The following is a 24,462-nucleotide window of genomic DNA, read 5'->3' as shown; positions in this document are numbered from 1 at the left end:
AGGGTATATATATGGAGTGTGGGTGTGTGTGTGTGGGTGTGTGTGTGGGTGTGTGTGTGGGTGGATGTGGGTGTGAAAGAATGACGATTGGATTGATTCATGAAACTTTTGGGCCATTTTTCATGCCAACCAAATTACTGTCTCTAAACCTCTTTTCTCTCTTCTCCTTCATCTCTCCTCTCTCCTCCTCCTCCTCCTCCTCCTTCCCCTCTCCCCAGCTGCTTATTCGAAGTAGATAGAAACTCGAACCGTTGAGCAAAATATACTTATCCCTTATTGATGCGAGCGTGCAATATGAATAAAAGATAATCATATACCTTTAATTCACAGGCAACATCCCCTGAACGTGCCTGTACTTTCGCAGAGAGACTAACATTACCGAATCGTATAGATCTTGGCCTCCTCTTTCCAATGGTATTTTTGTTTTTTAACCGTGATAAATAGTTTTTGAGATACAGAGGTTAAAAGAGCGAGCACTAGCGTCACTTGCTGGTGTTAAACTAGAGGGAAAACTCGATGACAGGATGGAATTACGGACAGCTCACCTCAACTCACTCGAAGCGTCTCACTGTCTCGCTGCGTCGTGGCGGGCGATTCAAAGTAGGAGTTGAACGAACCCGAAAATATGAACATTTAATTAATAGTTAAATATATATATACAGAAGCCAATCACATCATCATCATCACTTAGAACACAGACAATAATGATCTACTGCATTATACGAAATAGTCTCCGGTATAAACATATTTGATTTTCTCTTAAACCTTCATTACAATATTTCTTAATACATTTTCTATTTATAATCATATTCTCATTAATCACAATATTTCTTCACTGGCCTACTAATATATTCCAGTACTATTTATATATTCTTTTATATTAATCTCTATTATATATATAGCCTAAACGCAATGTTATTTAAATATATGTAGTCTTCACGTAATCTATCTATATATATTTAACCCTAGTATAAAACTCTAAACATAACAACTCTGAACTCTAATAACGGTAAAATGAATCAACGGCAACGATTAATTCATCAACAGGTAAAACTATATACAGGTACGCGACTTCGATCACATGGCGATAAGGAGAGGCAGGAAGCGATATCATAATTACACAGCGCTCCTCTTCTCTTTGATATTCTTAGTTAAATTATTTACTGTTGAATCATTTTTCTTCCCTGAGCGTGTTAAGCGGTTGTTAGGATGGTTTAGAGTGGGTGTTTCGACTGGCTAAGGGAACATACGGGCTGGGTTATTTAGAGTGTTGTTTAGGCTAGTTTAAGGATATTTGGGCTACTTTCAAGGGTAGCATTTAGGCTCTCATTGGGTTACTTAAAGTGTGTTGTTTGGACCATAAGAGTGATATCTAGACTTATGTAGAGGGTATTTGAGCAAGTTTAGAGGATATCTGAGCAAGTTTAGAGGATATTTGAGCAAGTTTAGGGGATAAGGGTGGAACAGACTAAGAGCTTTTGGGATTATAAGAATGGTTTGGCTGTATGCTAAGGGATTTGGAGTGTAAGAGTGACATCTAGACTTATTTAGAGGGTATTTGAGCAAGTTTAGAGGATATTTGGGCTACTCAGAGCATGGCAGAAGGCTAGTTTTAAGGGGGGTACATCGGGGAGTGTCGCGCGTCTTTGGACATGGTGAGCGTTGAGTACTCCGGCGAGGACTGCGGCGTTCGGCGACGAGGGGATGAGTACTCGGTGTAGAGGGCTCGTGAGGGCGACTCCGTATCCTCCATGTGCCCCTTGCTGAGTGTGAAGAGCGAGGGTCGGCGCAGGAAGTAGTAGGCGCTGAGGACGAAGAGCAGGAGCAGCCCCGCGAAGAGCCCGATCAGCAGGTAGAGGGTTCGGTAAGAGAGGCAATCCCGCGGCCTGGCCAGAGCGTCGACTTGCTGCTGCGTGATGTGGGAACAGTCGCAGTCCTTGGATGGTTGCTGTTGCTGCTGCTGGTGGTGGTTATTAGTGTTCCCCGCCGCTGAAGGTTCTGGTGGAAGGGGTGGAAGGGGTGGATGAGGGAAGGGCGTGAGGTGATGTGGGTTCTAGTTTTCTTTTGCCGAACGTTGCGGTTTAGTGATCGTTTTGATTGTCTTAACCCGGTAGCAGCGACGGGCCGAATTTGTGGCCTTACCGTGAACCAGCGACCAGTTTAATGAAATTTGGGCTACTTTCAAGGGTAGTATTTAAGCTATTCAAGGAGGAGGAGGGAAGAGAAGGGGGAAGGTAAGGGGAGGAGAGGAAACAGAAGGAAGAGGAAGAGGAGGAGGAGGAGGAGGGGGGGGGTAGGAAAGGTGAGGAGGGGAAACAGAAAGAAGAGGAGGAGGAGGAGGGGGGGAAAGGTGAGGAGGGGAAACAGAAAGAAGAGGAGGAGGAGGAGGGAAGAGGAGGGGGAAGGTAAGAGGAGGAGGAGGAGGAGGAGGGAAGAGGAGGGGGAAGGTAAGGGGAGGAGGAGGAGGAGGGAAGAGGAGGGGGAAGGTATGGGGAGGAGGAGGAGGAAGGAAGAGGAGGGGGAAGGTAAGGGGAGGAGGGGAAACAGGAAGAAGAGGAAGAGGAGGAGGAGGAGGGGGGGGGGGTAGGAAAGGTGAGGAGGGGAAACAGAAAGAAGAGGAGGAGGAGGAGGAGGGGGAAGAGGGGAGGAGGGGCAGGAGGAGGAAAGGTGGATGGGGGAGGAAGGGGGGAGGAGAGGGAGCAGGAGGAAGAGGAATTTGTGCCATGATATAAACCCCCAAAAAATAGATGATGCATAAGCTGATCACAAATGCGTTGATATATATTATGAAATGGTTTGCGTGAGTGATGATTTTTTCTCGTTTTTCTCGCTAAGAGGGACCATTAAGAAACATGATCCCCGCTGCTACCGGGTTAAAAACTGTGCTGAATTAATTTACTTCCTGCGAGTTAGTTATTTTTCAACTGCAAAATCCGAAAACTTACCAAACGCACGATGTATCTTTATTATTGAAAAATACGTATGGTTTCTTCAATTTGGAATGATTTTAAATACTTCCACACGTATCTCAAATCCGTACGCTAAGTTATAATAATTTCAAAAGACTGATAAACGTATCTTTAAATATTAATCAATGCAGGACTTAAGTAAAAAAAAATCTTATTTCATTCATTATAACACACGTCTGAAAAGCTTTGTAATCCACGAATATTTTTCAAACACTAAATATGCGCATCTTCATGTTTACAAGTCTATCAGCGAATTACTAATAAAAAAACGACATTTTCAACAAACTGACACCATGAAATACTCCACTTCGCGTTCTAAAAGCCTAAACACAAAATATGCGCATCTTCATGTATATAGATCTATCAGCGTATTACTAATAAAAAAACACCATTTTCAACAAACTGACATCATGAAATACTCCACTTCGCGTTCTAAAAGCCTAAACACTAAATATGCGCATCTTCAAGTATATAAGTCTATCAGCGTATTACTAATAAAAAAGAACCATTTTCAACAAACTAACATCATGAAATACTTTACTTCGCGTTCTAAAAGCCTAAACACTAAATATGCGCATCTTCAAGTATACAAGTCTATCAGCGTATTACTAATAAAAAAAACACCATTTTCAACAAACTGACATCATGAAATACTTCGCGTTCTAAAAGCCTGCCTCATCCCAAGGACAATGGCGAGAGAAAACAAAGAAAACGCAGGCACTGGGCATTACTTTGTGGCTGGGAGGCGGGGACGGCGGCGGCGGCGTTGGGGCGATTGATGGGGAAGCCGGCGACGCGGAAGGCCTTGGCGAGGGTGACCTGGCGGGCGTGCAGGGACGCGATGGGCCTCTTGCTCCGACCCAGGTTGATGTCTGAGTTCACGCAGGCGGGGCGCTCCGGACACTCCCCGCTGCACACCTGTCGACCCGGGAACGACGCACCGAGATGAGAATGTACAGGTGAGAAAAATAGGATGACTGTATAGAATTGTGATACTAATAGGAAGAAAATAGGTAAATAGGTAAAAATAGAGGAAACAGAGAGAGAGAGAGAGAGAGAGAGAGAGAGAGAGAGAGAGAGAGAGAGAGAGAGAGAGAGAGAGAGAGAGAGAGAGAAAGTAGCCGGCCGCGAACAGGTAAAAAATGGTCTTGATCAGCTTGTGTTCTGCATAGACATCCCAGAGAACACAGCATATGAATCTTTCTATCCGTTTCTTTTTATATCTATATCTAGAGACAGACAGAGACAGAGACAGACAGGAAGGATGGACAGGGGAGATTAAGAGGATAAACGAAATGGTGAAACTAAAAATTGCATGAAAAAGTAGGACTAAAAAAAAAAAAAGTATAGAAAGGCAGGGCAAAAAAAAGGACTATGGAGAGTTAGGATGAAGAAGGGACGCGTAGAGGGAAGAACAGGGTGATGGGCAACTGTTTGTGGCGGTCATCTTTGGGGAACTTTGTCTTGAATTTGTCTGGGGAACTATGTCTTGAATTTGTCTGGGGAACTATGTCTTGAATTTTGTCTGGGGAACTATGTCTTGAATTTGTCTGGGGAACTATGTCTTGAATTTGTCTGGGGAACTATGTCTTGAATTTGTCTGGGGAACTATGTCTTGAATTTTGTCTGGGGAACTATGTCTTGAATTTGTCAGGGGAACTATGTCTTGAATTTGTCAGGGGAACTATGTCTTGAATTTGTCAGGGGAACTATGTCTTGAATTTGTCTGGGGAACTATGTCTTGAATTTTGTCTGGGGAACTATGTCTTGAATTTTGTCTGGGGAACTATGTCTTGAATTTTGTCTGGGGAACTATGTCTTGAATTTGTCAGGGGAACTATGTCTTGAATTTGTCAGGGGAACTATGTCTTGAATTTTGTCTGGGGAACTATGTCTTGAATTTTGTCTGGGGAACTATGTCTTGAATTTTGTCTGGGGAACTATGTCTTGAATTTTGTCTGGGGAACTATGTCTTGAATTTTGTCTGGGGAACTTTGTCTTGAATTTTGTCTGGGGAACTATGTCTTGAATTTTGTCTGGGGAACTATGTCTTGAATTTGTCTGGGGAACTATGTCTTGAATTTTGTCTGGGGAACTATGTCTTGAATTTTGTCTGGGGAACTATGTCTTGAATTTTGTCTGGGGAACTATGTCTTGAATTTTGTCTGGGGAACTTTGTCTTGAATTTGTCTGGGGAACTTTGTCTTGAATTTTGTCTGGGGAACTTTGTCTTGAATTTGTCTGGGGAACTTTGTCTTGAATTTGTCTGGGGAACTTTGTCTTGAATTTTGTCTGGGGAACTATGTCTTGAATTTGTCTGGGGAACTATGTCTTGAATTTTGTCTGGGGAACTATGTCTTGAATTTGTCTGGGGAACTATGTCTTGAGTTTTGTCTTGAAATGATTTAATAAGAAAACGAAACTCTCATAGTCTTCTGATAAGCTCCGTTCTAAAGATGGCTGGAGACTTAACAAAAACAAAACAAGAAACAAATAAAAGAAAATCCAAAACAACACAAATAAAAACAAATATAATAACAATAAAGAAAAACAAGCATAAATAAACATAAGCACAAAAAAACACAAACAACTAAAAGAAACAAAAATAACGAAAGAAAACATAACACAGACAGAGACACAGAGACACACAGACACACAGAGGCGCGCACACACACACACACACACACACACACACACACACACACACACACACACACACACACACACGCACACGCAAAACCCAAACACAGCCAAGCAGAACTATTTTTTTCAACCTGCGCCCATTCAAGTGAACTAACTGTCTACTGCCTGCTGCTCTTCCGCCAAACCCACGCACCCACGCACCCACGCACCCGCCTACACGCGACTACATCGGGTAAGAAGTCTTGAGTACGCGAAAGGCAATTATAAACTCTTAGAAACCCACAAGAGCTGAGGGACGAAAACAAAGCGGGGGCGGCTTGTGGGCGGATGGGTTGATGATGGGAAAGAGTGAAACGAGTGGGCGGTGGAGGAGACTGACAATGAAAAGGGAACAACAGCAAACTAATACCAATGATAGTATGTTTTTTTTTATGGTGGAGGAAACGAAGGGCAAAAACGGAAATAGGCCCACTCAGCACTACTCTTATAAAAGGAAATAAAAACGATGACACAGAATTAGGAATAGGTATCGTCTCAGACAACGACGCTGCGGTTCTTAACGAGCAACTAAACGTCCTGTATGAGTGAGACAATAAATAGATGCCGTTCAACATCAATAAATCCAGCAACTTTAACATGGAAAGAAATAACCCCTTAAGTAATTACGCGCTAAATGACACCCCTTGATTACGCACTAAATAACACACCCCTTGACTACGCACTGAATAACACACCCCTTGACTGCGCACTAAATAACACACCCCTTGACTACGCACTGAATAACACCCCCCTTGACTACGCACTGAATAACACACCCCTTGACTACGCACTAAATAACACACCCCTTGACTACGCACTAAATAACACACCCCTTGACTACGCACACTAAATGACACCTCCCTTGACTACGCACTAAATAACGCCCCCCTTGACTACGCACTAAATAACACACCCCTTGACTACGCACTAAATAACACACCCCTTGACTACGCACTAAATAACACCACCCTTGACTACGCACTAAATAACGCCCCCCTTGACTACGCACTAAATAACGCCCCCCTTGACTACGCACTAAATAACGCCCCCCTTGACTACGCACTAAATAACACCTCCCTTGACTACGCACTAAATAACGCCCCCCTTGACTACGCTAACACACCCCTTGACTACGCACTAAATAACACACCCCTTGACTACGCACTAAATAACACCCCCCTTGACTACGCACTAAATAACACACCCCTTGACTACGCACTAAATAACACACCCCTTGACTACGCACTAAATAACACACCCCTTGACTACGCACTAAATAACACACCCCTTGACTACGCACTGAGTAACACACCCCTTGACTACGCACTAAATAACACACCCCTTGACTACGCACTAAATAACACACCCCTTGACTACGCACTAAATAACACACCCCTTGACTACGCACTAAATGACACCCCTTGACTACGCACTAAATAACACACCCCTTGACTACGCACTAAATAACACACCCCTTGACTACGCACTAAATAACACACCCCTTGACTACGCACTAAATAACACACCCCTTGACTACGCACTAAATAACACACCCCTTGACTACGCACTAAATGACACCCCTTGACTACGCACTAAATAACACACCCCTTGACTACGCACTAAATAACACCCCCCTTGACTACGCACTAAATAACACACCTCTTGACTACGCACTAAATAACACACCCCTTGACTACGCACTAAATAACACACCCCGCACTAAATAACACACCCCTTGACTACGCACTAAATAACACACCCCTTGACTACGCACTAAATAACACACCCCTTGACTACGCACTGAATAACACACCCCTTGACTACTCCAGCTGCGAGAGGGATATGGGTGTGCGTGCGAGCCCTGACCTTCGACCGAGGAATCACTATGCGTATTACCAGAAACCAAGTAATCCGTGTTGAGTTCCATTTCGAGAAGCGTAGGCAACCGGAGCTTCAAGTTATCATTAAATTTGGCACTTGTTGGGCCTCACCTGGAGTATGCTGTTCCGTCTTGATGCCGCTATCACAGACTATGGATTCCCTCGAGGCAATACAGAGAAGACGGAGTTATATGATTAAAGGACTTATGAACCAACCGTACGGAGAAAGACGAAAATAAATCGACATTATGTGGAAAAATAAACTGAGTGGGGGATTTGATCAAGGTTTTTAAATGGATGAAGGGCCGACCAAAAAATGCCCACAGACGCTATAGGCAGAACGCTAAAAAAAAAAAAAAAAAACTAACCTAACCTTACCTAACCTTACCTAACATAACCTAACCTAACCTAATCTCACCTAACCTTACCTTACCCACTTACCCTCACCCCAACGTTGCCAGATTGTCGTACTCTGCCTCATGTTTGCCGATTTCCGACCCCAAAACTGCTTTCATCACCCAAATAACTAACTTTATATATGATTATCGTTTAAACGGTTAATTATTGGGTTTCTTGGCAATAGTTATGGGCCAGAAACTGACGAAAGCGGCTCTGAGTACGATAATATGGCAACCTCCCTAAGTACGATAATCTGGCAACCTCCCTGAGTACGATAATCTGGCAACCTCCCTGAGTACGATAATCTGGCAACCTCCCTGAGTACGATAATCTGGCAACCTCCCTGAGTACGATAATCTGGCAACCTCCCTGAGTACGATAATATGGCAACCTCCCTACGTACGATAATCTGGCAACCTCCCTACGTACGATAATCTGGCAACCTCCCTGAGTACGATAATCTGGCAACCTCCCTGAGTACGATAATCTGGCAACCTCCCTGAGTACGATAATCTGGCAACCTCCATGAGTACGATAATCTGGCAACCTCCCTGAGTACGATAATCTGGCAACCTCCCTGAGTACGATAATCTGGCAACCTCCCTGAGTACGATAATCTGGCAACCTCCCTGAGTACGATAATCTGGCAACCTCCCTGAGTACGATAATCTGGCAACCTCCCTGAGTACGATAATCTGGCAACCTCCCTGAGTACGATAATCTGGCAACCTCCCTGAGTACGATAATCTGGCAACCTCCCTGAGTACGATAATCTGGCAACCTCCCTGAGTACGATAATCTGGCAACCTCCCTGAGTACGATAATCTGGCAACCTCCCTGAGTACGATAATCTGGCAACCTCCATGAGTACGATAACCTGGCAACCTCCCCTCACCCCTGCCGCCCCTGCCCTCACCTTGACCGTACAGAGCAGTGTTATGTTCTGCGGCGCCGCCCTCGTGTTGAAGACCCTTAGCCGCGCGTACTGACTCACGCGGCGCAGCTGAGGTTCGCCCGCGGCCTCCACCACCTCACGGAAGTCCTCAAGCACCTGTGACACGCTGCACCCGTCCTGGAGGCAAGAAGGGGGATTTAATTATCATGCAAGAAAAGAAAATAAACGGCAAGAAAAACCAAGAAAACAAAGGCAGGGAGGAAAAAGGGAGCGAGTCAAGACAAGCAAAGAAAAAATAAGAAAAAAACAGCATACAAATTTATCACGCAAGAAAATAACAGAAAAACAGCATACAAATTTATCACGCAAGAAAATAACAGAAAAACAGCATACAAATTTATCACGCAAGAAAATAACAGAAAAACAGCATACAAATTTATCACGCAAGAAAATAACAGAAAAACAGCACGCAAGAAATTAAAGTCAGCATACAAATTTATCAGCAAGAAAATAACATAAAAACAGCATACAAATTTATCACGCAAGAAAATAACAGAAAAACAGCATACAAATTTATCATGCAAGAAAATAACAGAAAAACAGCATACAAATTTATCACGCAAGAAAATAACAAAAAAAAAAACAAGAAAAAGCAAGAAAACAAACAAAGACAGGAAGGAAAAAGAAAGCGACGGTCGAGGCGAGGAAATTAAAGTCACCTTATAGACCAGGGGTGGAGGAGGGGAGGGAAGAAGGGGGAGGGATTTAAACGGTCACCTTACAGACCAGGGGTGGAGGAGGGGAGGGAAGAAGGGGAGGATTTAAACAGTCACCTAACAGACCAGGGGTGGAGGAGGGGAGGGAAGCAGGGGGAGGGCTTTAAACCGTCACCTTACAGACCAGGGGTGGAGGAGGGGAGGGAAGAAGGGGGAGGGATTTAAACAGTCACCTTATAGACCAGGGGTGGAGGAGGGGAGGGAAGAAGGGGGAGGGATTTAAACCGTCACCTTACAGACCAGGGGTGGAGGAGGGGAGGGAAGAAGGGGGAGGGATTTAAACGGTCACCTTACAGACCAGGGGTGGAGGAGGGGAGGGAAGAAGGGGAGGATTTAAACAGTCACCTTATAGACCAGGGGTGGAGGAGGGGAGGGGAGAAGGGGGAGGGATTTAAACAGTCACCTTATAGACCAGGGGTGGAGGGGGGGAGGGAAGAAGGGGGAGGGATTTAAACCGTCACCTTATAGACCAGGGGTGGAGGAGGGGAGGGAAGAAGGGGGAGGGATTTAAACAGTCACCTTATAGACCAGGGATGGAGGAGGGGAGGGAAGAAGGGGGAGGGATATAAAAAGTCACCTTACAGACCAGGGGTGGCGGCGGGGAGGGAAGAAGGGGGAGGGATTTAAACAGTCACCTTATAGACCAGGGGTGGAGGAGGGGAGGGAAGAAGGGGGAGGGATTTAAACAGTCACCTTATAGACCAGGGGTGGAGGAGGGGAGGGAAGAAGGGGGAGGGATTTAAACAGTCACCTTATAGACTAGGGGTGGAGGAGGGGAGGGAAGAAGGGGAGGATTAAACAGTCACCTTATAGACTAGGGGTGGAGGAGGGAGAAGAAGGGGAGGATTTAAACCGTCACCTTATAGACCAGGGGTGGAGGAGGGGAAAGAAGAAGGGGGAGGGTCACCTTATAGACCAGGGATGGAGGAGGGGAGGGAAGAAGGGGGAGGGATTTAAACCGTCACCTTATAGACCATAAACCACTTCATACATTAAATTAACTCTTAAACCAAAAAAAAATCTCGTAAACCAATTAACCACCTCATTTTGTAAGGTAATAAACCACCTTGCTTCATAAGCCTCAAACACGCTTCACTTGTCCTGGAGGGGGGAGGGGGGGGGGGGAAATGAGACAAATCACTTCAAATAAAACATCTAATCAAATCAAATAATAATCTAGTAAAATAAACCGATAAAACATCTCTCCTGATAAAGTTTTGACCTCTTTTGACCTCTCTTTTATACAGGAGCAGCGATGAGCAGGCTTTTTTTTCTACAACTTTTTATTCTAATTTTTTTTGCCCTTGAACTGCTTCCTTTCCTGTAAAAAAATAAATAAATGAAAAATAAACCACCTACCCTCAAACCTCAAGCACGCTGCACCTGTCCTTGAAGTGAGGGGAAGAGGGAGAGACTTAAAACACCTCACCTTTTTTTAAACCGACAAAACACCTCACCCTTTTTAAACCGACAAACCAACTCACCTTTTTTAAACCGACAAACCACCTCACCCTTTTTTAAACAGACAAACCAACTCACCTTTTTTAAACCGACAAAACACATCTTTTTTAAACCGACAAACCTCCTCACCTTTTTTTAAACCGACAACCTACCTCACCTTTTTTTAAACCGACAACCTACCTCACCTTTTTTTAAACCGACAACCTACCTCACCTTTTTTTAAACCGACAAACAACCTCACCTTTTTTTAAACCGACAAACAACCTCACCTTTTTTTAAACCGACAACCTACCTCACCTTTTTTTAAACCGACAACCTACCTCACCTTTTTTTAAACCGACAACCTACCTCACCTTTTTTTAAACCGACAACCTACCTCACCTTTTTTTAAACCGACAACCTACCTCACCTTTTTTTAAACCGACAACCTACCTCACCTTTTTTTAAACCGACAACCTACCTCACCTTTTTTTAAACCGACAACCTACCTCACCTTTTTTTAAACCGACAACCTACCTCACCTTTTTTTAAACCGACAACCTACCTCACCTTTTTTTAAACCGACAACCTACCTCACCTTTTTTTAAACAGACAACCTACCTCACCTTTTTTTAAACCGACAAACCAACTCACCTTTTTTTAAACCGACAACCTACCTCACCTTTTTTTAAACCGACAACCTACCTCACCTTTTTTTAAACCGACAAAACACCTCACCTTTTTTTAAACCGACAAAACAACTCACCTTTTTTTAAACCGACAACCTACCTCACCTTTTTTTAAACCAACAAACCTCACCTTTTTTTACACCGACAAACCACCTCACTGCATAAACTAACAAACCACCAACTCGCATCAATTAAACACCTCACTTCAAAATCCATCACCTCCATTGAAAGCTAACAAACCGCCTCTCTTTATAGATCAGTAACCAACCTCCACATGAGATCAACCTTAAAGAATATAAAAGGACTCCATTGACCCCCCCCCCCCCCTAAAAAAATAGAAAAACAGCAATCCAGCCTCAAGTTTTAGAAGCATATAGAAAAGCAATCCCACATGACTGTCTAGACTTCAAGGTCACACACACAATTCCTAGAACCCTGACGCTTCCTTCCTTTTACACGGGTGATACAAAGGACCAGGAAAATTGAAACCACTCACAGCTTAAGGCAGGGAAAGGGAAGTTTAAACCACCTCTTTGCTTTTTCCCAGAACGCTGTCTCTCTCCCTCCCTCAGCACGCTACACCCGCCTTCCAGGAGTGTGAAGAAAGAACAGGGAGGATTCAAACTCACTCACAGCTTAGAGAGAACAGCAGGAATTCAACCCCCTCACAGCTTAGAGAGAACAGCAGGAATTCAACCCCCTCACAGCTTAAGAGACAGAACAGCAGGAATTCAACCCCCTCACAGCTTAGAGAGAACAGCAGGAATTCAACCCCCTCACAGCTTAGAGAGAACAGCAGGAATTCAACCCCCTCACAGCTTAGAGAGAACAGCAGGAATTCAACCCCCTCACAGCTTAGAGAGAACAGCAGGAATTCAACCCCCTCACAGCTTAAGAGACAGAACAGCAGGAATTCAACCCCCTCACAGCTTAAGAGACAGAACAGCAGGAATTCAACCCCCTCACAGCTTAAGAGACAGAACAGCAGGAATTCAACCCCCTCACAGCTTAAGAGACAGAACAGCAGGAATTCAACCCCCTCCCCAACACACATTCCCTGCCTCAACCCACACCGCACTTGTCCTACAGACGTGCCCAGGGACATACGATCTTTTACAACCTCCGCGCCCTCCATGACTCCGCCCCTCAAAGCACCACACAGAACTCTGACCAACTTTTTCACCTTCCTCCTTGTCTCCCTCCCAAGAACTTTTAGCAGCTCTTAATTCTCCTCCTTGTCCCCCTCCAAGCCACACCCCGAGAACTTTTATTACCTTTTAACTTTATCCTGAAATACTCCTACTACAAAAGCCTTGGCAAATATGTGTGCTCGGGCGACGGAATGTGTTAGAATATGCCCCTCGCTCTCCCTCCCGTACCTTCAGGAGCACAACGGCGCGCCCCTCCTCGTCCCGCGCCTCACACTTAACGAGGTGAAGGTCCAAGGGCAGACCCACACTGAAGGCGCTGATCACGAGGCTCAGTTTGGTGCCCAGGGAGACGGGGCCGCTGACATCCACGCCGTCCAGACCCGTAGAATCTGTGTATGGGCGAAGCGACGAGATGGAAGAAAAGAACGAGTAGGCTTTATCTTACCTAACCTAACTTTACCTAACCTCACTTAACCTCGCCTCACCTTACATACCCTCACCTTACATAACCTCACCTTACCTTACATAACCTCACCTTACCTTACATAACCTCACCTTACCTTACATAACCTCGCCTCACCTTACATACCCTCACCTTACATAACCTCACCTTACCTTACATAACCTCACCTTACCTTACATAACCTCACCTTACCTTACATAACCTCACCTTACCTTACATAACCTCACCTTACCTTACATAACCTCACCTTACCTTACATAACCTCACCTTATCTTACATAACCTCACCTGACCCCATACCACTTTACCACACCTATATACTGACCTTATCATACCTCACCACCTTGACCCACATACCTCACCTGACCTTACTTAACCTTGCCTTACCTTAAAACTGGGTTCGTGAGGAGAGGTTACGGTGTTGGGTATAAGGATGAGAAAGTATTACACAAGGAAAAGGAAAGTTAACGTGTGATGGAAGGAAAAAAAGTATGACGAGTGTGAAGCTAAAAACATGATTAGAAGAAGAGGTGGTGTTGGGTTTTAATTAAGGATGATAAATACAAGAAGAATAGTATGAAAAAAGGTGAAATAAAAGAAAATGAAGGGAAGATGTGTGTGAGGTTGTGGTTCTAAAATGGGGTTAGAAGATGAGGTTGAATGTTGGTTTTGGGGGAATGTGTGTGAGGTTGTGGTTCTAAAATGGGGTTAGAAGATGAGATTCAATGTTGGTTTTGAGGGAATGTGTGTGAGGTTGTGGTTCTAAAATGGGGTTAGAAGATGAGGTTGAATGTTGGTTTGAGGAGAATGTGTATGAGGCTGTGGTTCTAAAATGGGGTTAGAAGATGAGATTCAATGTTGGTTTTGGGGGAATGTGTGTGAGGTTGTGGTTCTAAAATGGGGTTAGAAGATGAGATTCAATGTTGGTTTTGGGGGAATGTGTGTGAGGTTGTGGTTCTAAAATGGGGTTAGAAGATAAGGTTGAATGTTGGTTTTGGGGGAATGTGTGTGAGGTTGTGGTTCTAAAATGGGGTTAGAAGATAAGGTTGAATGTTGGTTTTGGGGGAATGTGTGTGAGGTTGTGGTTCTAAAATGGGGTTAGAAGATAAGGTTGAATGTTGGTTTTGGGGGAACGTGTGTGAGGTTGTGGTTCTAAAATGGGGTTAGAAGATAAGGTTGAATGTTGTTTTTTGGGGGAACGTGTGTGAGGTTGTGGTTCTAAAATGGGGTTAGAAGATAAGGTTGAATGTTGTTTTTTGGGGGAACGTGTGTGAGGTTGTGGTTCTAAAACGGGGTTAGAAGATAAGGTTGAATGTTGTTTTTGGGGGAATGTGTGTGAGGTTGTGGTTCTAAAATGGGGTTAGAAGATAAGGTTGAATGTTGTTTTTGGGGGAATGTGTGTGAGGTTGTGGTTCTAAAATGGGGTTAGAAGATGAGGTTGAAAATTGGTTTTGGGAGAGAAGACAATTACAAGGAAAGCGAAAGAAAATAGGTTACGTAATGAAAGAGGAAGAAAAAGAGGAGTGGAGAAAAGAGTAAATGGAAGAAGTGGACGAAGAAAAGTGAGGAAGAGGGAAGGGAAGAGGATGGAGTGTGAGGAGGAAAAAGAAGTATATAGAAGAATACATGGAAGGGGTGGAGAAAGAAGAAGGAAAGGAAGTAAGGAAGAGAAAAGGGAAGAGGAAAGAAGTTGTGGGAGATGGAAGAGTACATGGAAGAAGAAGAAGAAGGGAAGAGAATCGAAGACTGTAAGGGGAACACATAAGAAGAAGTGGAGGAAGAAGAAGAAGAAGAAGGGAAGAGAATCGAAGACTGTAAGGGGAACACATAAGAAGAAGTGGAGGAAGAAGAAGAAGAAGAAGAAGAAGAAGAAGAAGAAGAAGAAGGGAAGAGAATCGAAGACTGTAAGGGGAACACATAAGAAGAAGTGGAAGAAGAAGAAGAAGAAGAGAAAGAAGGGAAGAGAATCGAAGACTGTAAGGGGAATACATAAGAAGAAAAGGAGGAAGAAGAAGAAGAAGAAGAAGAAGAAGAAGGGAAGAGAATCGAAGACTGTAAGGGGAACACATAAGAAGAAGTGGAGGAAGAAGAAGAAGAAGAAGAAGGGAAGAGAATCGAAGACTGTAAGGGGAACACATAGGAAGAAGTGGAGGAAGAAGAAGAAGAAGAAGAAGGGAAGAGAATCGAAGACTAAGGGGAACACATAAGAAGAACTGGAAGAAGAAGAAGAAGAAGAAGAAGGGAAGAGAACCGGGAATACATAAACGTGAAGACAGCAAGAAGAAAAAGGAAGAGGAAGAGAAGGAAGATGAAAGGAAGAGTAAAATGAAAGAAAAAATTGCGTGTGGAAGGTCGTGACAAAGGAAAAGAGGTTGGGATTCTGGGTTTTAGGAAGTGAAGAAAAAGTGAGGGAGGTTGTGACTTAAAATAGGGTTCGAGAGAAGAGGTTGGGATTATGGGGTTTTAGGAAATAAAGAAGAATAAGTGAAGAATAAGTGTGTGAGGTTGTGATTGTTTAGTTAGGGTTCGAGAAAAGAGGTTGAGATTATGGGTTTTAGGAAGTGAAGAATGGTAGTGTAAAGTGAGGAAAAGTGTGTGAGGTTGTCTGTTAAAGTAGGGTTCGAGAGAAGAGGTAGTGGTACTGGGAGTCAAGAGGAAATCAAGAGGAAAGAGATCAAGAGGAGATAGAGAGGGATCAAGAGGTGAGAGAGAAAGAGAGAGAGAGAGGGATCAAGAGAGGAGAGAGAGAGAGAGGGATCAAGAGGTGAGAGAGAAAGAGAGAGAGAGAGGGATCAAGAGAGGAGAGAGAGAGAGAGAGAGGGGGGGGGATCAAGAGAGAGAGAGAGGGGGGGATCAAGAGAGAGAGAGAGAGAGAGAGAGAGAGAGAGAGAGAGAGAGAGAGAGAGAGAGAGAGAGAGAGAGAGAGAGAGGAAAGAGAGAGGGATCAAGAGTAAAGAGGAGAGAGAGAGCTATCAAGAGGAAGAAGAAGAATGCAAAGTTTAGAAAAAAAAATGCGAGAGGTTGCGGAGACTAACCAACCCCAGAACGAAAGAAGGGGAATGAAAAGTAAATCAATTAACCTCGACAAAATGAGTAAAGACTTGAAGATGAGGAGGATAAGGAGCAGTGACGGAGAATGCCGAGATAGACGGGGCCGGTGAGACGGGAGGATACGGTGTCAAACGAGGAGGTGAGAATGTTTGGCGCGGAGGACGTTTTGAGGGTCTGAGGAGGCGGAGGCTGAGGTGATATGGGCATGTCAAGAGGGAGGAAGGAGGGCCATTTACTTAGAAGAGCAGCGGAGGACGATGTAGAAGGGAAGACAAGCTGGAAACCCGAAGCGGAGGAAGAGGTAGCAGGGAAGACAAGCTGGAAAACCGAAGAAGACCTGGAGGCGGTGTGGGAGGAAGACATTCTTGGACATAAGGATGAACTTCAAGGAGGAGAGAGTATACTGTCGTCAAGATTGGGAAAGCCTTAGACCGTCCTGCCCCATAAGGGAAAGTAAGGACGCTATATACTGTATGGAGGAAGGGGTCGTGTGTGAGGTTGTGGTTCTAAAATGGGGTTAGAAGATGAGGTTGAATGTTGGTTTTGGGGGAATGTGTGTGAGGTTGTGGTTCTAAAATGGGGTTAGAAGATGAGATTCAATGTTGGGTTTGGGGGAATGTGTGTGAGGTTGTGGTTCTATAAGGGTGTTATATGATGAGGTTGACTGTTGGGTGTGGGGGGTTGTGTGTGAGGTTGTGGTTCTAAAATGGGGTTAGAAGATGAGGTTGAATGTTGGTTTTGGGGGAATGTGTGTGAGGTTGTGGTTCTAAAATGGGGTTAGAAGATGAGGTTGAATGTTGGTTTTGGGGGAATGTGTGTGAGGTTGTGGTTCTAAAATGGGGTTAGAAGATGAGGTTGAATGTTGGTTTTGGGGGAATGTGTGTGAGGTTGTGGTTCTAAAATGGGGTTAGAAGATGAGGTTGAGTGTTGGTTTTGGGGGAATGTGTGTGAGGTTGTGGTTCTAAAATGGGGTTAGAAGATGAGGTTGAACGTTGGCTTTGGGGGAATGTGTGTGAGGTTGTGGTTCTAAAATGGGGTTAGAAGATGAGGTTGAATGTTGGTTTTGGGGGAATGCGTGTGAGGTTGTGGTTCTATAATGGGGTTAGAAGAGGAGGTTGAGTGTTGGTTTTTGGGGGAATGTGTGTGAGGTTGTGGTTCTAAAATGGGGTTAGAAGATGAGGTTGAATGTTGGTTTTGGGGGAATGTGTGTGAGGTTGTGGTTCTAAAATGGGGTTAGAAGATGAGGTTGAATGTTGGTTTTGGGGGAATGTGTGTGAGGTTGTGGTTCTAAAATGGGGTTAGAAGATGAGGTTGAGTGTTGGTTTTGGGGGAATGTGTGTGAGGTTGTGGTTCTATAATGGGGTTAGAAGATGAGATTCAATGTTGGTTTTGGGGGAATGTGTGTGAGGTTGTGGTTCTAAATGAAAAAACGAAAAAAAGAAAAGGAAAAAAAAGCAGGAAAATTAAAACTATAACAAACGAAGATAAGGTTAACATTAAGAATTACGGAAGAAAGGAAAGAGGAAGATAAAGTAGGGAGAGATAAAGCAAGGAGAGATAAAGCAAGGAGAGATAAAGCAAGGAGAGATAAAGTTAAGGAGAGATAAAGTTAAGGAGAGATAAAGTTAAGGAGAGATAAAGTTAAGGAGAGATAAAGTTAAGGAGAGATAAAGTTAAGGAGAGATAAAGTTAAGGAGAGATAAAGTTAAGGAGAGATAAAGTTAAGGAGAGATAAAGTTAAGGAGAGATAAAGTTAAGGAGAGATAAAGTTAAGGAGAGATAAAGTTAAGGAGAGATAAAGTTAAGGAGAGATAAAGTAAGGAGAGATAAAGTAAGGAGAGATAAAGTAAGGAGAGATAAAGTAAGGAGAGATAAAGTAAGGAGAGATAAAATAAGGAGAGATAAAGTTAAGGAGAGATAAAGTTAAGGAGAGATAAAGTTAAGGAGGAGAGATAAAGTAAGGAGAGATAAGAGAAAATAAAGCAGAGAATTAAAAGAAGAAAACAAGATAAAAACAAGATTTCGACTTACAGAACAGCTAAAAAATATAAAATAATGAAAACAGATTTCGACTTACACGAAGAAAAAGGATAAAAATGAAACACGAGCAACTTTAGGGGAAACGTGAGAGAGAAATTAAAAGAGAAAACAAAGATAAACAAGATTTCGACTTACAGAACAGCTAAAAAATATAAAAAAAAACAACGTAATGAAAACCTCGAACCCCCTTTTTGTTGCCCTTAAGCCGTATCCTTTGACGTAAAAAAAAAAAAAAGGAAAATAAGGAAAAAATAAGATGGTTAAATATTACGAACTACAAGACAATAAAATAAGAAAAGTTGATGTAAAAAAAAGACGAAAAAGTAAAAAGAAAAAGACGAAAAAATAAGAAAAGTTGATGTAAAAAAATTAAGTAAAAAAAAAAAAAGAGGTTATATATTACCAAACTACAAAACAACAAAATAAGTAAAATTAACGCAATAAAACCCTTGAAAACACAACCAACCAACCACACTTTAACCGCAACACACTAAGATAAAACTCAAATACCAAAAACCACAAAATAATGGACCCTAAAAGTTAACGTAATAAAAATAAAACCCAACAAACAACAACAAACCTTCTAATAGCTGCATGGTCGTCTTGGCTGTCATGGTGGGGTCGTGGGCGCGGGATGGCGGTGGTGGTGGTGGTGTCGTGGTGGTCGTGGTGGTGGTCGTGGGAGGAACGTAGACGCCAGGAGTGGGGGTCTGAGGGGGTCTGGGGGGCGCAGTGGGGGCCGCGGCGCACTCCCCCACCAGGAGACACTTCACCTTGTCGACCTGAGTGTGAGGAAGAGGAAGAGGAGGAAGGACATGAGAGGAGTGGAAGGTAAAGAACGAAGGAGAGGTGAAGGAGGGAAGAGCGGTTAAGGAGGAGGTAGAGAGCGAAAGAGGTTGAGAACGAAGCAGAGGTAAAGAACTTGAGGTAAAAAGAGAAAGAGAGGTAAAGGAAGATGGAAGGATAATAAAAGAAAGCAAATATATAAGGAAAGAGTGAGTGAGGGAGAGAATGAAAGAGTGAAAGAGATGTAGAGAACTAAAGAGGAAAAGGGAGCTATAGAACGAGAGAGATAAAGAACGAGAGAGATAAAGAACGAGAGAGATAAAGAACGAGAGAGATAAAGAACGAGAGAGATAAAGAACGAGAGAGATAAAGAACGAGAGAGATAAAGAACGAGAGAGATAAAGAACGAGAGAGGCAAAGAACGAGAGAGGCAAAGAACGACAGAGGTAAAGAACGACAGAGGTAAGGAACGACAGGGTTAAAGAACGAGAGGTAAAGAACGACAGAGGTAAAGAACGACAGAGGTAAAGAACAAGAGGGAGGTAAAGAAGAGTCTGTTTATTTATTTATTTAGCTAGTTTGTTTGTTTGCCTTTGAGCTGCCTCCTTTTCCGTCAACCAAAGATCTATTCGTAAAGTGGAGTGAAGTCTGCCTCGATCAAAAGTACTGTAAAGCGATCCCGTGTCTATAAAACCCCCAGATCCGTCTTGTATAAGGTATTGGATTCCCCTTGTGACCTCCAGCATTAGGCTCTAGGGAAAACTGACCCGCCTTTCCCTGCTTTTTTTTGTTTTGTTTTTCTCTTAAACTTCTAATATTATTTTCTGATTTTAAATGGAAACAAGATCAGTGTTGGGTAAGGCATTGGATTCCTTTTGTGTCCTCCAGTACTTTAGGCTCTAGGGAAAACTGACCCGCCTTTCCCTGCTTTTTTTTGTTTTTTGTTTCTCTCGTAAACTTCTTATATTATTTTCAGATTTTAAATGGTGCAAGTGTTTTATCGTACGTACTAATAAACTTGCTGAAAAATTTCCCTCCTCCACTTCCCCAAACTCCCCACATACACCTGCACCCCACTCCTCACCTTTCCCCACTGCCCCTACACCCCACCACACACACACACACACACACACACACACTCCCAACCTCACACGCACACTCCCAACCTCACACGCACACTCCCAACCTCACACGCACACTTAACACCCCCACCCCCCCTCTCACCCCCCACCCCGCACCTTGAGGTAGAGCAGCACGGTTAGGTAGTGGCAATAGTCGCAGGCCACATCCACGTCGGGCTTGAGGAGGCGTGTGGTGAGCCGCCCGCGCCGCCCCGCCCCGCCCACGACAGCGTACACCACCTGGGGAAAGGGGCGCGTCTTGATACTCGCTGGAACGCCTTGAGACACGCGCTAGGTAACTGTTATATGCGTTTAGCTCGGCAATACTTAAAATGTGCCGATATCGAGTACAAACTAAAAATGTACGGACTATTTCGGTACATGAAACTAATATATATAAACTACATAGTGTCTTTGCTGTTCTCTGTACTGAAACTTTACTTTTGAACCTCGGTAGTGCCCACCTATGGCTATAAACATCACCCACGCCAAGAGGGATACAGTTAAAAGCTTCATTTTTTCACCAAGAATGATAAAAAAAAAAGACAAGCAAAATTTTCACACCAAGACAAATAGAAGAGTTAACTATAAGCATCACTTTCACGCCAAGAGGACACACTTATCAGCTTCACTCACTTTTTCACCAAGAATTATAAAAAAAAAGACAAGCATCATTTTCACACTAAGACAATTTTTTTTTTTTTTTTACAGCAGAGGAGACAGAGCAAGGGCGTAAAAAAAAAAAAAACAATAATGAAAAATAAAAAGCCCGCAACTTACTGCTCCTAATAGAAGAGATAACTTAAAGCATCACTTCCACGCAAAAAACACGCATAACTTTCACACCAAGACAAATAGAAGAGATACTTATAAGCATCACTTCCACGCAAAAAAAAATATATAAACAAGAAAATTCTATACCATAACTTTCACACCAAGACAAATAGAAAATAACTATAAGCATCACTTTCACGCAAAAAATAATGCACAAAAAAAATCTATACCATAACTTTCACACCAAGACCGAAAACTCTGCGTAATTATCCCAGCTAGACAGATAGATGCAGAACCACTCGCCTCCTCTCCTCTCTTTCCCACCGTGACCCTGTGCCTGTGCCTCGTAATAATAATAAAGTGTTTCAAGTGTTTCAAGTGTTTCGTGACTTACTTGGTAGGCGCCCCTCATGTCAGCCCAGCCGTCTCCCCCTTCCATGGTCAGGCCGCCCACTAGTGCCATGCGGGAGATCAGGCTCACTTCCATCACGTTAGCGAAGCACCGGGCCTGAGGGAGGGTGTAGGGGTGATGGTAGGGGTGATGGTAGGGAGGTGAGGCGATAGTGGTAGGGTGGTGATGGTGGAGATATACCGGTATGGTGGTGATGGTATAATGATGGTTGTGGTGGTGGTGGGGGATAGTGGGTAGTGTATTTGGGGAGGTGGGGAGTGTATTTGGGGAAGCGGGGAGTGTATTTGGGGAAGTGGGGAGTGTATTTGGGGAAGTGGGGAGTGTATTTGGGGAAGTGGGGAGTGTATTTGGGGAAGTGGGGAGTGTATTTGGGGAAGTGGGGAGTGTATTTGGGGAAGTGGGGAGTGTATTTGGGGAGGTGGGGAGTGTATTTGGGGAAGTGGGGGTGTGTTTGGGGAAGTGGAGTGTGTTGGGGAAGTGGGGAGTGTGTTTGGGGAAGTGGGGAGTGTGTTGGGGAAGTGGGAGTGTGTTGGGGTAGTGGGGAGTGTGTTGGGGAAGTGGGGTGTGTTTGGGAAGTGGGGGTGTGTTGGGGAGAAGTGGGAGTGTGTTGGGGAAGTGGGGGTGTGTTTGGGGAAACGGGGAGTGTATTTGGGGAAGAGGGGAGTGTATTTGGGGAAGTGGGGGAGTGCGTGTTGGGGGAAGTGTGCATTTGTTGGGAAGTGGGAGTGTTTGGGGAGGAAGTGGGGTGTATTTGGGAAGTGGGGGTGTGTTGAGGAAGTGGGGAGTGTATTTGGGAAGTGGGGAGTGTTTGTTGGGGAGTGTTGAGGAAGTGGGGAGTGTATTTGGGGAAGTGGGGAGTGTATTTGAGGAAGTGGGGAGTGTATTTGAGGAAGTGGGGAGTGTATTTGGGGAAGTGGGGAGTGTATTTGGGGAAGCGGGGAGTGTATTTGGGGAAGTGGGGAGTGTATTTGGGGAAGTGGGGAGTGTATTTGGGGTAGTGGTGGTGATGGTGGTGGTGGCGGCAGTGGTCATTGTATTAAGAAAACTATCAATATTAAGAACATGACGGAAATGAATGCGGTGGCCAATACGCAGACGCCACAACACACACACAGAAGGTTTGTTGCATCGTGATCCACTATCTCGGTCAGCAAATCAGAGCATAAGAAGAGTGAGTGATAGAGGTTTTTAGTTTAGTATCAACACCGTCCAATCACCAGCAGAAAAGTGTGTCGTGTTAATATTTTGAAGTCGTAAATAGATAGACAGAAGGTTTGTTGTGTCGTAATCCGCTATGTCCATCATCAAAGTCGTATTTGTATTGATGAGGTCTTAGCACATGGCAGAAAAGACTGTGCCGTGTTAAACCATAAATTTGAAGGCAGTGAGGCAGGGCAGAAAAGACTGTGCCGTGTTAAACCATAAATTTGAAGACAGTAAGGCAGGGCAGAAAAGACTGTGCCGTGTTAAACCATAAATTTGAAGACAGTGAGGCAGGTATTACAAGACACATTGCTATATCACATCAGCTATTTCTAAAGGTCAAAGAGGGGATCAATCGGGTTCTAATGAGTGTTTCTTTAGGTTCATGGTACAGAGGAAGGGTCAGACTACCACCAGGGTCATAAAACTACCCCTGGAAATGCCCACAACTCCTACGAAAGCCTTGTCAAATAGGTGTTCTTGGGCGGCGAAATAATTCTCTATCACCAGCAGAGAGCATACACAGCACAGCGCGTTACCTGCACGTTGAGGTCGGGGATCTGGCAGCCCGCCACAACACTGGCGTTCCCGCGCAGGCCGCCCAGGAAGAGGCTGTTGAGCTGTTGCTTCGTGAACTCAAACAAGCCCCGGTCCACCGACCCTCCTGCCGCCGCGCCCTGCCCTGCTGGTGGTGGTGGTGGTGGTGCTCCTCCTCCTCCTCCTCCTCCTCCCGCTTCTGACGGCATTTCTACATCGTTCGTGTCTTCTGGTGCTGGCGTCGGGGCCTGGAAAATGGATTTGAGAGATATTTAATGGAAATCATTGATATTTATTTCACACACGGTTATCTGTTATATTTTTTTTATTTTATTCTTTTCATGTTTCTTGACGTGCGCATCCTTGCAAAACCACCGTTAGTAAAATATTAGAAGTAGTGTGTGTGTGTGTGTGTGTGTGTGTGTGTGTGTGTGTGCATTCCTGGATATCTTGTCTTTACACAACACTTTACTTCATTTACATTACTTATATATTCAGTTAATGGCTGCAAACTTTTGATGAACCATTAATCATCATCATCATCATACAAAGATCATCCCCGCTTACCTCTGTAGTAGTCGTAGTCGTAGTGGTGGTCGTGGGTTTTCTCTTCCCCTTCACCACCACCTTCCTCGCCTCCTCCACCCTCGTCTCAGACACGGCCCTCGGAGCTGATTTCGCTCCTTCCTCAGACGTAATCTCGTTGGTGAGGTCCTCGGCCCTCCTCCTCAGTTCCAGTAACTCCTGCAGCAGCTCCAGGCGGTTGTTCTCGGTCCCCCCGCTGGAGTCTGTGTCGTCGGGGGCATCGGCGGTGTCGGTGAGAGCCAAAGCAGCGAGGGCGTCGTTGTTTACGGGCGGGATATGTGCCCCCCTCGCGGCCTGCAAGGAATAGTGAACACAAAAGGATACAGTACTGTGAGTCTAGTCTTATGTTCTGCTGTATATGGTTGATCCTATACACCAACAGTACCGTAGTCATATATAAGTTTTACAGTAACGGATGCAGCAGCTCAAGGGCAAAACACAAAACTAATAACACAAAGGAGGGTCAAAATTCTGCTGTGTGGGGCTTAAAGTTGAAGGAAGGAATGGCAGAAGAAATTAATTGAGACGTTGTTGAAGGAGATAAAATGGAAGGGGTAGAAAGGAGAATAATGGAAGTGTAAGAAGGAAGGAGTGGTGATGGTGGAAGAGA

General features: G+C 44.2%; 1 protein-coding gene and 1 long non-coding RNA gene across 2 annotated transcripts; both read right to left on the bottom strand.

Annotated features, from left to right (window-relative positions):
• Positions 1 to 599: 599 nt before the first annotated feature.
• On the bottom strand, positions 600 to 23,580 carry LOC126983233 (uncharacterized). Its single transcript, XM_050835871.1, has 8 exons — positions 23,270 to 23,580; positions 21,510 to 21,623; positions 20,459 to 20,581; positions 19,015 to 19,216; positions 13,110 to 13,270; positions 8,847 to 9,002; positions 3,701 to 3,887; positions 600 to 1,998 (listed from the first exon to the last, which is right to left on the bottom strand). The coding sequence occupies exons 1-8, from the start codon at positions 23,474 to 23,476 to the stop codon at positions 1,613 to 1,615; spliced, it is 1,536 nt and encodes a 511-aa protein (XP_050691828.1). The 5' UTR covers positions 23,477 to 23,580; the 3' UTR covers positions 600 to 1,612.
• LOC126983234 (uncharacterized) lies at positions 7,980 to 8,830 on the bottom strand. The gene is made up of 3 exons (XR_007735692.1): positions 8,504 to 8,830; positions 8,374 to 8,451; positions 7,980 to 8,295 (listed from the first exon to the last, which is right to left on the bottom strand). It is a non-coding gene; the product is annotated as an uncharacterized LOC126983234 (long non-coding RNA).
• Positions 23,581 to 24,462: the final 882 nt, after the last annotated feature.

The sequence above is a fragment of the Eriocheir sinensis genome, chromosome 53 (genome assembly GCF_024679095.1).
Source record: "Eriocheir sinensis breed Jianghai 21 chromosome 53, ASM2467909v1, whole genome shotgun sequence".
In the NCBI taxonomy this organism is placed as follows: Eukaryota; Metazoa; Arthropoda; class Malacostraca; order Decapoda; family Varunidae; genus Eriocheir; species Eriocheir sinensis.
This window is presented reverse-complemented; position numbering and strand designations above follow the sequence as displayed.

What these genes read in the sequence shown, in the direction of transcription:
- LOC126983233 (XM_050835871.1), bottom strand. Translation starts at nt 23,476, where the DNA reads ATGCCGTCAGAAGCGGGAGGAGGAGGAGGAGGAGGAGGAGCACCACCA. An exon ending in TCCCCGACCTCAACGTGCAG is followed by an intron (nt 21,624 to 23,269) that starts GTAACGCGCTGT and finishes ACCCTCCCTCAG; the next exon opens with GCCCGGTGCTTCGCTAACGT. An exon ending in ACATGAGGGGCGCCTACCAA is followed by an intron (nt 20,582 to 21,509) that starts GTAAGTCACGAA and finishes CCCTTTCCCCAG; the next exon opens with GTGGTGTACGCTGTCGTGGG.